The sequence below is a fragment of the Takifugu rubripes genome, chromosome 14 (genome assembly GCF_901000725.2).
Source record: "Takifugu rubripes chromosome 14, fTakRub1.2, whole genome shotgun sequence".
Lineage (NCBI taxonomy): Eukaryota > Metazoa > Chordata > Actinopteri > Tetraodontiformes > Tetraodontidae > Takifugu > Takifugu rubripes.
Window position 1 is genome coordinate 7,214,152 of NC_042298.1, and position 13,038 is coordinate 7,227,189.

General features: G+C 48.5%; 1 protein-coding gene and 1 long non-coding RNA gene across 3 annotated transcripts; both read right to left on the reverse strand.

Moving 5' to 3' along the window:
* Positions 1 to 611: 611 nt before the first annotated feature.
* On the reverse strand, positions 612 to 1,080 carry LOC115252383 (uncharacterized). Its single transcript, XR_003890824.1, has 2 exons — positions 956 to 1,080; positions 612 to 881 (listed from the first exon to the last, which is right to left on the reverse strand). It is a non-coding gene; the product is annotated as an uncharacterized lncRNA (long non-coding RNA).
* Positions 1,081 to 1,809: 729 nt separating this feature from the next.
* On the reverse strand, positions 1,810 to 7,747 carry fgf16 (fibroblast growth factor 16). Of its 2 annotated transcripts, XM_029847375.1 has the most exons (4): positions 7,153 to 7,747; positions 6,636 to 6,917; positions 5,197 to 5,300; positions 1,810 to 3,030 (listed from the first exon to the last, which is right to left on the reverse strand). In XM_029847375.1, exons 2-4 carry the CDS (start codon positions 6,904 to 6,906, stop codon positions 2,785 to 2,787), a joined length of 621 nt encoding a protein of 206 aa, XP_029703235.1. In that variant the 5' UTR covers positions 6,907 to 6,917; positions 7,153 to 7,747; the 3' UTR covers positions 1,810 to 2,784. The 2 variants fall into 2 exon arrangements, with proteins under 2 accessions (XP_029703235.1, XP_003970458.2); XM_003970409.3 differs by having other exon boundaries at positions 6,636 to 7,746.
* Positions 7,748 to 13,038: the final 5,291 nt, after the last annotated feature.

The window sequence follows — 13,038 nt, forward strand, 5'->3', positions numbered from 1 at the left end:
GAATAAAGCGAAATTAATGTTGATCATAAAAGAAACTGCAGAATAATAATTAATCCAGAACCAAGACTGCTGGCTATAATGGTTATTACATATGTTATTACATATCCACTATTATACTGATATTTTGACCAGGCAGACGGTTAAAGAAAATTGTTAAATTGAGGAGTGATCAGTGAATGACTTTTACATGATGGTATCTGGGGAACACGAAAGGAATAACTCTCCAGCTTGTCTCTGTTGTCCAGTTTTCCCTCTAAATCTTTGTGCTGTTGTGTCATCTGATGGATTTAAGTGATGTTGCTTCCTGACGAGAGTCTGCAGGATCTCAGGATGGGATCCCAGTTAATGCCGTCTTGTTTTGATAAAAACAGAAACCCTTTGGACTCGTGCTCCAAACCCCGGGATGAAGACTGCAGGTTCTCTGCCTGTCGAATGGGTGAGAGCTCATTGAGAAACCCATCAGTGTGGAGAAGAAGGCGTCCTCGTAGATGTTCTGGGAATAGTATGTAATGGACATCTGGACTGGGCCACAGTGGTCCTGTTACCCTAACTATCAAAATAAAACCCCTATCTTATCTTTAAATAGTAAAAACGGCTCATATTTGAAAATGCTCATGAGCACATACAACTGGTGGAGCTCTGCGCTCTTTTTTTTATTTATTTTTTTACATTTCGGAAACCAAGCTGGTCGAATATCTCTGGTGTCCCCTCACGATGCCGAGCCTCTTCGAGTCCCGCTCCCTGCTCCTTTCAGGCTTTCATCTAGTTTCCTTCTCCTGGTATTGTTTTCTTTTCTCAGTCTGCCAGGGTTTTCCCCTGCATGTCTTTGACTTTTCCATTCCCTTCCCCCAGGGAAGCTTGCTCTCGCAGCTCACAGATATCTGCCAGTGGAGAAACATTACAACTATTGCAGATGTTGAAATGTTGATCCCATCCCCTCTTGGCCCCGGATTACCGCCGCTCCAGGTTCGCTGCACATCCCCGCCGCTCCTGAGCGCGGCAGGCAGCTGTTTCTGTCCGTTGAGCGGACCTGTGGTCGGGCCGCACCGTGACCGAGGCCGTGAGGCCCCGCGACCAACGACCAATCACCGCTCGAAATCCACGCGGATGTGTAAAGCCAATTAGAAGCCGGGATTCAGTTGCATGAGGAATCTGATTATGTACGGTGGATGTAAGCTGGCTGAGACCTGGTGGAGACGGAGAGCGTCTGTGCACATGCTGGAGGCTTTACGGGGGGGGCAAACTGGCACAGGGTTGTATCAGAGCTCTCTGGGAAGAAGTTGTATCTCATTACCTCTTCCCTTTTCCATGCTGCCTTGTGGACAGTTGGGCAAAACCTCGACGCTGCAGCTAGAAAGTTGCGAAACTGACGTTCTCCGGAATCGGTGATGTTTGTGCAACAGTTGCTGTGTTATTGCAAGCTGGGCCAATGCTGCGGACCCACTCGCGTAAATAAAGCCGGGCCGAGCATCACTGCATAGGAAGGACCAGGACAGCTGTGACGTACATAAAGCCCGCATCAGTCCCTGCTGGACCAGGTCTTGGTTCTAAGTTCAGCCAGCCCAATAGCGGAAACCCTTGTGGTGTTGTCTGACCCAGAGTGCATGCTAGCAGACGGTTCACACTTGAATGGGCACAAGAAACTCGACCTGTCAGACTCTGGCATTTTTTGTCCCGTAGAACCCGGCTTATGTTTCTCCGTGTCGTAAAACCCAGGCCTGCTGCCTCTGACCCTGCTCATATGCTTTCAGACTCCAGGTCGCAGCATCTGGGTGCTGCTAGATGACAAAAAAAAACGGTCACAATGAATTATTTTTTTCAATAGCAGGACAATTTTATTGTCAGTCATTGCATTTTTTTTGTTGCTTTTTTGTAATTTCAGTAGAATCTACAGCCCAGATAACTTCAAGTTCATTACAAAATAAAGTCTTCACAATAAATAAATATATAGATTTATATTTATATCTTATATGTAGAAAATAAATATATTGTACATCTCATAAATAGGACCACCCATATGTACACCTCAGCTGCTTGCATTTTTAATAATGTTCCTCACACTCTGAACATCACAAGTCACCAAAAACCATCATTTATTGGTTACAACCACAATACGAGAAGTGCTTTTGTCCCCAAACGCCACCGCTGGCGTGGCGTTGATGCGCTGTGGTGCAAACATGATGAACCAGCTGGTCAGTGGAGGCCGTGAACCCGCCGCTGGGATGCAAGCGCTCACCTCACACATTCACTCCTCCATTGTAGCGTCTCCAGATTACGAATCGCCGCAACTCCTTTCCTGCTCGGATACCCGACTGTGGCAAACTCCCGTCGTTCTACGAGGAATGTGTCCCTAGTGTGGCAGTCGGCCTCACTTTCTCTCATATTCAAATTTCTGTAAAGTATCTTTTTGGCGTCCTAATTGGCCCACACCAGTTTAGTGCTAATGCTAAGGGATGAAAATTCACGCCATGCAGGTCCTTCCGTGATCTGTCCCCTGGTGATTTGCGAAGGGGGGGGGGGGGGGTCAATTGGATGACCTCACAGCTGGGCAGTCTCAATGATCCGTATCCTTAGTGGTTCCGAAAAGGTCACTCGCGCTCCTCTGTGAGACCTGTTGAGGAACGTGCGCGGTGTCTGTATCAGAGCTGACGCTCGCCCCACACTGGGCCGAGATGCCAGCCCCACAACCTCAGAGGGAGTTTGGAGGGAACAGTCCTGTACCAGGTTAAATCCACAACACCGCTTTGCTCCAACTGTTGCCAGTTCTCCAAATGGAAGCGCTGGTCAGCTGTACAGGAACGTGTCCCTGTATGCCTGAGGGATCTTCTCGATCTCCACTGGGCGTGGTAAGAAGTGGGTGAGCTTCTGGTGTTTTTTAGTCCTTCCTCCTTCCCTGGGCGAGCCGTCCTTGTTCAAGGCCACGTAGTAGAGGCGTCCCGTGTCCGCGTGCTTGTACAGAGTGGATGCGTAGGTGTTGTACCAGTTCTCCTCAAACTGCTCCCTGAACACACATTCTCCCGTCAGCTTCTTCTGCAGGACAGAAAGCAACACATTAGTCACGTGGACACTGATCACTAGAAGGAAAGGGACAAAATATTCGAAGGCACCAAAGTCAGCTGGGACCCAGATAGATGAGGTCACTTTGCATGAGGCTGCAGATTCCGGCCGCACTAGTTTAGGTGTTTCATTAACTGTCCTGGACTGTTCGCAGAGGCTGAACTCAACCAGGAGAAACTCATTCAGGCAGGTGCTCATTACCACAGAAGAAGGGAAGTCATTATCAGCGGCTTTCCACCCCGCGCCCCCACACGCCCTCCTCAGACCTGTTCACCTCTCATTGTGCCCGGAGAATCGTTCACCTCCCTGTGATGCAGGACAGCGGTCACGCCGCCTTCCCCTATCTGCTCGCTGGCCCAGCTTCAGGAGCCATTGACGGCACAGCGTGAGCGATGGCTGGAAGTTCAGCAGGTGAGAACAAGCGGCGCCAAGCGGGAGCATGAGAACAATGAGAGACGCCAGGGTCAGCGGAGCTCTGCTGCCAGGACCGCCCAGTCACGCAGCCGCTCTGCACGGGGCTCCATCCTCGGGCCAGCTGGAGGCGGGATGCCATGTGCAACCCTTTCTGACCCCGAGCTCTCCCTCCTCCACGCACCTGATCGCTTCCTCGCCACCGCTGGCGGTTACGGTCACGGTTTTAGCGAGCGTTTTTTGTCAGGATCCTTCTTTTTATCCCAGCAGCAATTTTGTTGATCGGCTGTTGGGCTCGACTTGGCTGTGGGTGTGTAGTGAAGCTGTTGCCTGTAAACACAGCCCTGGGAGCACATGACTGGGCCTGGGCCTGGGCCTGGGCTCGGCACACACACACACACACACACACACACACACACACACACACACACACTCATCTCTCTATCATTCAGATCCCCAGTCTCTTGTCCCACCTACCATCAGTACTACATTCCGAAGAGGTTCAGATTTTTAAAAATGTGCTCGTTTTGTTTTGATAAACTTGTTTTTGTTCTCACTAGCCACTATAAGAACACACACACACACACACACACACACACACACACACACACACACACACACACACGGAGTGCTCATCGGATCAAAAGCCAGTCACGGTCTGGTGGTCACGGGACGGAAGCAGGATTCTACCTGTGACCCTACCCCCCCTCCACTTCACAGCCTCTCGCCCTCAGACAGACACGTCTGCATCACTCCCTCTGTCAGTCAGGTGACTCAGTCAGGTGTGCAATTACCCCCCCATCCCATCTCAGGGTCGACGCTCCGGGATGCCAGACTGTGATAACGCGCAGTAACAATATCTCCACATAATGGCTGCGCTTAAATGTAGCCTCTGTTCGTAACCTTCATATCCAGGGGTGGTTGGGGGGGGCTGAGCCCTGAGAGGCCCTCAGGTAATGCTCTGGGACACCTGATACAGGTAACCCCTCACATAGTTCCCCTTCATTTTCCTCAGCGATCTCTCCCCTCGCTCTGTCTCTGTCTAGATTACAATCTCACAAAGTCAAACTCCGAGTTTGGAGAGAGAAAAAAGAAAGAAAGTTCCACTGCAGCTTTTATAGGAAATAAAATGTTTGCAGCATATTTGAGCACAGAGACCTCATCCAGACCAAGTTCACCTCCAACACCGGGCCTGACCCCAAACACTCCTGTCTCCACTTTGGGGAAAAATGTAAATATTTCTGCATGTATCAAAACCAAATGAAGCGCCTGGTTTGCTCTCTAAAGCTGTGTAATCTGCTCTTCCTCGAAACATTTTGCATGGAAAAAATGTCCTTTTTCTTCCTCCACTGCTACCAGTGTTGTTTTTGGTCACAAGTCCATCTCCATTTCTTTTGATTACTGACTCTACTGGAGAGGAAAGTGCGCGTGTGTGCCGAGCGTGTGAGAGAAATTCCTATTTGTTTTGTCTCGCTGCAGCTTTCCCATCTGTCACCTATGGGAACCTTGATAACCAACCGAGTCTCCTCCTTCCTGAGCACTCGGTGCTCCTGTGAATTCTGCAAAAATGTACGGCTGTTAAAAGGAAAAAAAAAACTGTATTCTGCAAATGCAGCCATGTGTATCAAATGCCTGACATGTGAATGAGACCCCAGGCTGCATGATGTGATGCGAGGCTGAAAGATGTGAATGAAAGTGGGTTTTTCTTCCGTTTCTCTTTGGACTTACCGACCCATAGAGCTCTCCTTTCTCATTCATACCGAGGTAGAGGCCAGCGTCCACCCCTCTGATGCTGACCAGACCCACCGCCAGACTGATGAACTCCAGGATGCCTGAGATCAAACAACACACACAAGAGGAGATGCAGAGGGAATCATTTAGGAAAGCCCACAAACAGGGACAAATGTGCACAGTTGTGACACTGGTTGCGGCCACGTGCCCTTTAAGTTAGTCAACACTTTATTTCCATCGGACGCCCCAGACAAAGGCACATTCCCAGCTCTTTAGGCTATGCCACAAATGAAAAACAAGACTAATTTGATGGCAGGTTTGCGGCATCTATAAAAGTGTTTATCCTGCCGTTGGAAGTTCCCATCTCTCATCTACTTTTATGAAGCTGTGGGTGCTCTGTGGAGTGGGCTGCTGACTCACAGGAAGATGCAGTGCTGTGAACATGCACTTCAAAGGCTGGGAAACAACCGGTCAAATTAAAAGCTGTGCTTGTGCAGAGGTTAGTCAGAGAGGATCCAGCTGGCTGCTGCTGCCAGGCAGGGTCCAGCTTTACAGACACCTGGTCCCCATCTCCGCGACCTCATCCGATGCCAGAGGATGACAGAGAACATCCCTCTAATTTTTTGTGGCTTGAAGAGTGTGTTTAATATCCCTCTAATCAAAGCCATGTCCTCCCTGTAGCTTCGACAAAGACTTCGCATTTTAAATACTAAGTGGAGCCAGAAGCGAACGCCCGGACCACCCATCCCTGTAAACTGGAGGAAAGAAAGAAAGAAAGAAAGAACGAAAGAAAGAAAGAAAGAAAGAAAGAAAGAAAGAAAGAAAGAAAGAAAGAAAGAAAGTTTGTCCACATTGTCTCTACGTCTTTTGGTGACCTCGTGCACCTGCGGGACGACTCTGAGGACACGAGGCGCGAGACGTGCGTTTCTCGTCCCTGACCTCATATGTTTATCGTTCTGCCGCGAGCCGCGCCTCGCTCCACTTGCGTTGTGGCCGCGCGCTTGCGCGTGCGAGTCCCGGGCTCGTCGTTGCCGTGTCCACCGGACGCACGCGCAGCTCTTTCAAGGCTGAGGTGAGACACCTGCCCCCCACGCGCGCGCGGGGATTGCCGGAAAAAGGTGTGTGCGGTGATTTTCTCCCCCCCACCCCTCGTGCGCCAGGTGACAGTGACGCACGAGTTTAGCCGCTGGGGACGTTCGGTCGGCTGTAACCTCTTAATTAAGTTCACCTTGTTTTCAACAGAGGAAAAGAAGCAAATTGCTGATGAATCACATGACCTCTAACAGATCTGTGATCTGTTAATATTTGCATTTTCTGTTTTTGAAGAGTGCATCTCGTCATCACCACATGCGCGATAACTGTAAAAAACAAATGAAAAGTGAGCGGCTTTGACTTGGCCGATTTTAAACCACTGGCACACATAAACCGAGTCTCACCAAATCGGCTGTGGTCCTGCCTTGTCCCATGCACTGTCCCATTGGGGAATATCTCCAGCTGGAAGCCGATCCTGCAGTAGAGCTGCCGCCGCCTCAGGATTCCCTTAAGGTGTCCGAAATCCGTCGGTGTCCCCCGCTGCAGCCTCCCTTCAATCTGCCCCAGCCGCTCATTCAAGCCCACCGGAGCCTCTGGCACGGGCACAGTACCGAGCGCAGGGAAACTTTGTAAATCCAAGTCGGCCGTCCCCAGGAAACTCCCGACCTCTGCCATCGTGTGTACAGCTGTCAAATTAAGCGAAGGCATTTAAAAATCGGCGGCGAATCAATGAGGGGGCAAGTCCAGAAAACTTTAAACAAGTCCGGTCCGTGCGCCCGCAAAGCACCGGTGCGCGGTGCTCCTCCGAATCAGAGGCGTCCGTTCAGTTTATCGATCGTCTTGCGCTGTAATCATCAGTTTGATATTCTTTGGTTATCAGATGGAAAGACTATTATATACATACTCCCCACGCATTCTCACATTGGATATTCAGACAGGCCACGCCTGGCTGGCATCTGTTCTCACGCGCTTCAGTTTCCTTTGCTGACCGCGTCCTCTCACTCCAACTTTTGCCACTGATGATGCCGCGCTCCGGCTTTGTCTTTCTGTCACTGTCCCCAAATAATTGCAAATCCGAGTGTGCCAGCGCCTCCGCAGAGCTCCTGCCTTCCTCTTTTTGCGCTCCGGCGCTGCGCGATCAGACCACATCGCCTGTCCAGGGGCAGGAACCCCTCAGAGCATTTGGAACGCGACGCATGTGCGCTACAGACGATCGTCACGGCTCATACAACAAATAAGAACTGACACAAATGCAAAAAGTCAACATAAACTGTGACAACCACCGCACCGCAAAAGCAATCCATAATTTACTTTGGTTCTTTTGGTCACGCTCCCCTGGAAGAGAGCGAGAGACCGAGAGAGGGAGAGAAACCACAGAGCATCAAGCGATTCAGACATGAGATTACAAAAATAAACGGCGCATAATCTCCAAGCAATCCAATATCCCACACAAGTGCCAGCCGCTGCAGCTGGACGTTTTCACGAGAGCATTTTCTCCACCTCCCCGTTGGAAGCAGGTGCTTCCTCGCCCCTCTGCACAACGTTTGAAATGTGCTCCAGCAAGGCAGCAGCTCTGCCACCACCAGCACCCGCAAGGAAGGAAAGCAGCTCTGACCCGACTTGGGCAGCAATTATGCAACTCGGAGGAAAAAAAAGGGTAACAGTGTAAATTTGAGGGTACTTGGTGCACTTTTTGGAAATTTCCTTGAGATTCACAATGAAAACAAAGTGAAGAAGAGTTTAATTATTTGTGCTGTTAAGGTGGGTCAGGCGTGAATCAGGCCATGAGTAAATCAACAGATTTGGCCTTTTATCCTAAAAAAACCCCCCAACAACAAACCTCTGTATTGTGGGAGCTCCTCATCTCCAGCAGCAGTAGAGGCAGCGGCAGCGGCCCCCCTGTAGAGAGGTGTAATTTATGACCGGGACCTCGCTTCCATGAATGGTGACAAATAGTATGATAAAATGACCCAAAGTGTGTGTTTTTGTTGCGATGTCAGTGTCAGACCTTGATGAATTTCTGACTCTCTTGTTTTTTGGCCAATTCATCTTAAACGTTTCAACATCTGCGGTGGGGGCTTGATCTCTCTAGAGGTGGACGTGATGGACGCTCAGCGCTCCTCCGAGTCCGATACAGTACGGCTGACCCTTCAAGGCAGGCAGGTTTTTTTTTTATTGTCACTAATTATGCTACTATAAATCTTACGGGTGTGTCACGGTGGCATTGAAGTCAGGGGAGGGACAGTAGCTTTCAGCTGGTATGGTGCATGAAAGGTGGTGGTGGTGATGAATGCCATGGGCCTCCGCTTGATGAATTGGGCAAGAGGTTGAGGAGAAGTCAGGGATGGTCAGGCTTTGTGAGCAGAGACACCAGGGCCCTTGGTCCAGGAGAGGATGAAAGGAGGATTTGTCTCAGCTAAAAGGCTGGGAGGAGAGTGATGGAAGAAAGACAGAAAGGAAGAAAGGAGGGCCCAGCACCCATCTTCTGACTTCTACTCACAGTCCTCGGCCCCGTGCACGGAACTCAAATCAATCTTGGGTGTATTCATCAACTAGAATGGTCAATTTTGATTTTATATTTTAGTAGCTGCTACATCTGTGGCTGATCAGCCATATTTTATAGCTGACATGGCAGATTTATGTCTGCACACACACACACACACGGTCCACAGCTTAAATGCTCCCATATGCTGAGAACCTGCAGAGGATATAGAAATGGAGATAATGACCTCAAGCGCACGGCTGCCACTTTGAAGTCACTCTCCCAAGAGTTGCGAGAGGAGGGTCCAAAATTGGAAATGAAGATACACTTGTAGCAGAGTTTGGGAGCTAATAGGAGCCTCACCTGTTTATTTGGATTAGACAAACTTCATGTGTGTCCTCGTGGGAGGCAGAGCAAAGGTCCTCCCTGAGGAATAACGTCAGCATGCTCCCACTGTTTCATTCATTTGTGAAGTCAGAGAAAGAGTTTGGAGGCTTGAAACGGTCCAACTCAGCAGACATTTCAGAAGTGGGTTTGGGGTTACAGACCGCCATTATCTGTCACATAAAGTGTTAATTTAATTACACAGATACCCTGTCACCTACACTGTAAAGTGTTTTTTTTCTCATGCTAATCATGTACTACAAGCCTGACATTGATATTTTGTCTCTTTTAGCCAGTTACTCATGAGTTCCACCCTGCTCGGTTCACTGCCTTTCCCATTTTGTGGCATTATGGAGCCTCAAGTTCGTGCTTCACCTTCTTGATTCGTACGGTAACAGGAAGTTTCAAATCCAGGCAGGAAGTTGTCTGGCACATAATCCGCCTGTGAAACTCCATTTTCTTCTACCTCATCAAATAAACAAATAGGGTGAGCTGACTGTTCCCATCATCCTCTTTATCTGGTCATATTTATTTGTTTATTTTTGAGCAGACTAATTATTGCTGACAACAAAATGCAAACAAACAAACAAAAATAAACAGTCAAGAATGTCACAATCTTAAAAACAGCCCCCCCCCCCAATCCCCCATACATAGTGGAGCCAGTTGCCACCTCCCTCTCCTGTGATGGATGCCCAGTTTAGAAAAAAGGCCTCCCGCTGCTCCTGATGGCTCACATATAATCATCAGATCTGGGATCATGTTCCTCGGACCCCTCTTAACCTCGGCCAAGCGGGGGCATAAAAAATGCGGCTCTCTCGATGTCAGCGGCTTTTAGGATTGAGACCTCGTATCTCCCACTACCTGGTTAACAAGGCCGCCGCAGGGATCAGACCTGGAGCGACTGCTGAACGCAGCTTCGGAGCACAGCTACGATCTCCCAGAGAGAGAGAGAGAGAGGGAGAGAGAGAGAGGGAGGACATCATCTGTTCTTATTTTACCTTTTGTCGAGCAGCATGTGGAAAATGATCTTCACTGTGAGTTATTTGCAGAGCTGGATTCCGTGTTATTTCATTCCCGAGCAGAGACATAACAGAGAGGGGCTCCTCTTTCACGCAGGTGGTCTTTTCGGCCTTGTTCAAGGGCGCTGCGAGTGCCGGGGCAGGGTTGGGAGTCTGTGCGGGGCGGGTGGGTGCTGGTAGTGGTTGGGGAGGGGGGCACGGACAGATGCATGCGAATTTAAGTAATGGTGTAACATTTCAGGGCCTGCTTTTACTTGGCTGTCCCATGTAAAGACAGTGTTAATTAATTTGTTAGCTTTGCTTTCAATGGCTAATGAATGGAAGCCTCCAGGTTTTGAGAAGCCACTGGTATGCAGAGTACACAGTCTAAACCAACATTTGTTGTACAAATTACTTGCATATGTGCTCGGAAGAGGGAAATGGATCCTTGTCATGACACACCAACAGAGATGTCAGGCTGATTTTTATTTTTTGTTATATTTCTACTTGACTGGGAAAACCTCAGTGGCAACAATATGAATTTGTCTCCAGTATTTTGGTTTCGTGCTCAATTATCCCATCCTCCCAAACTGTGTTTTTTTGCTATTTTCACCAGATGGCTGAATTAAATGTAAACTGTGCCGCTAAGTGCTTGATTTTGTAGTCTAAACTTGAAACGCAGCCACCTATTCATCAAACAGCAGGCACCTTCTGGGTGCTAATGAGTCTAATTAGCTGCTGTGTCATGTTTGTCTCCTGCTCCAGTAGGGGTGAGGCCTCAGCCGACTGAGCGGCGCTCCACCTGTCCGTCCCATGCCGATGATTGAGCCGCTGGGCAGGCTAATGACAACAATAACAGCTTCGACGTGAGTTCGGGACCTCTGCAGCCCCGACGTTAGAGAGGGTATATGCGTGATCATGATCCAGTCTGATGAGCGGAGCGGCCCTAGGAGCGGGACTATTATTCTTACAACAACACAGAGCAGGAATCTACCCTCAAACAGATGTTAGGAGCCCTTTGTAGAGCCTTTGGCACAGAGCCCAAGTCTACCTATCTGCACAGCTATTTACATGGCAATCCAGCTGCTCCGTCTCTCCCTTTCTTCTTTTTGTCTTTACTCCTCTCCCTTGTCTCCGTTTGAAATCAAATAGCCGCCCTCATATCAACTTTGATCAATCAAACGCACTAATTTGCTAAGCTGGGGGAGACGGCGACATGCTGATGTTGGCTCGGTTACACGGAGATGAAAAAGGCCAGGCGTCCCGTGTGCCGCAACATCGCTCCGGAAACTTTACTCCTGATATTTGGCCCTTTGCTTTCACAGAGATGCTAAAAATAACCCTGAAAGTTCTGTACCTGCTACGCCGACTTATGGTCCCTTCCAGTCCAGGCAGATGTGGGGGAGAAACTTTTGTAATCATAGCCTTTACTGGAATCAGAGTTTATATTTACTTTCTCACTAATCATGGGATGCGGTGTAAAACACACTGGCTCTTCTATTTTAGGTTTTGATGCATGCATACCCAAAGCAAAGTCATTTTTAGAAGTTGTTTGTTTCTTTTTGTTGAGCTAATCCATTACCCTAGTAAAGCAGTCATATAAAAAAATAAATCAACAAAAAGAAAAGTTCCTGCATTAATAGACGTGTGCTGTAGCTGCGGCAACAAAGATCTTTGATGTCCACAAGTTAGCTTAAAATAGGCCTGCAAAGATGATGAATAATAGTTTTACAAAGCCAGCAATGGCTGAAATTATAACACTGTTTATCATGATCGTAACCAGATTTTCTCAGATGTTCAAATGTGCCTCGAAGCCACATTTAATCATCACTTTCTGGAACTTGATTCAAGAGTCCAAAACCTGTTGAATTTGAAGAGCAACAACAAAAATGGATCCCATCCTGACTTGGGATGGGGTGTTTATATGCTGTTGGCCGCTAATGATTAGTGTTTTTCATGTAACTGATTCCAAATAATGCTCTTCTAACATTTTGCAATCCTTTGTAAACTGTAGCTGTAAACTGATGCAAAAAACATACAAAAAAAAAACCCAACACCACTTTTCTTCCAGCTTTGGAAATAACCTGATCTCCATTAGCCGGCAGGTCAGCGGCATCATTATCATAAGACGATAATTACACCAGCGACTTTTGTGCGAAGGGAAATGACATCAAACCCAAAGCTTTCTGGCCTGTCAGAAGAGGGTACTGTTGTTTTCGCTTCTCAGAGACCGGCCAGAGTCTCAGATTGCCTCAGAATCATGCAATGTCACGCTGTGAAAAATGGAGGCCCATTAGTTAATTAAACTGTGGAGTTCAGGGTGGGGTGACGCTGGACGGCCATTCCCTCCATTCTTAAACATTCCTGCGAAGGCAGAGCCAAGTCCAACTCGCCGACTCTCCTGGCGTGATTGGATGAGATCTTTCCTCTTTTCTGCAATCAAGGCTGCTTCGCCTCCTGACGTAGTTTCTGGTGTTTTGCCTCTGATGTTGACTCAAGCAAACGCTCAGATCTGATATATTAGCGAGCATCATTTTCTGTCTAGAGTGATTTACTGTTTGGGGTGAAAGTGTGGCTGCGTGCATGTGAATGTTTAAAGTTTATCAAATAGGATTACCGGTAATAGAAATTGGGTCTTTTCCGTGCTTGCTGATATCAAACAAACGCACATTTTAATTGGCTCAGAGTGACTTTTGGCACACGGGAAACTGCCGGTCTAACTACCGTGGGCAGCAGGTCCATTGAAAGCGCAGAAACCCTCCGTGCTTCATCCTCTCAAGCTTTGATGTTGGGGAGCTGTCGGTCTGGGACTTTCTCCCCCGCTGTCAGAGCTAGAGCTGGAGGCTGAGGCAGGTGCACACTTCAGCACATCCTGGCGGAGGAGAGCAGGGGCCAAGATGTTGCTCCGGGCATGTTGGAATTGTTCGTCAACAGATGGAGACA

What these genes read in the sequence shown, in the direction of transcription:
- fgf16 (XM_003970409.3), bottom strand. Translation starts at nt 6,939, where the DNA reads ATGCCTTCGCTTAATTTGACAGCTGTACACACGATGGCAGAGGTCGGG. An exon ending in GCAGGACCACAGCCGATTTG is followed by an intron (nt 5,301 to 6,635) that starts GTGAGACTCGGT and finishes GTTTGATCTCAG; the next exon opens with GCATCCTGGAGTTCATCAGT. An exon ending in AAGGAGAGCTCTATGGGTCG is followed by an intron (nt 3,031 to 5,196) that starts GTAAGTCCAAAG and finishes TCTGTCCTGCAG; the next exon opens with AAGAAGCTGACGGGAGAATG.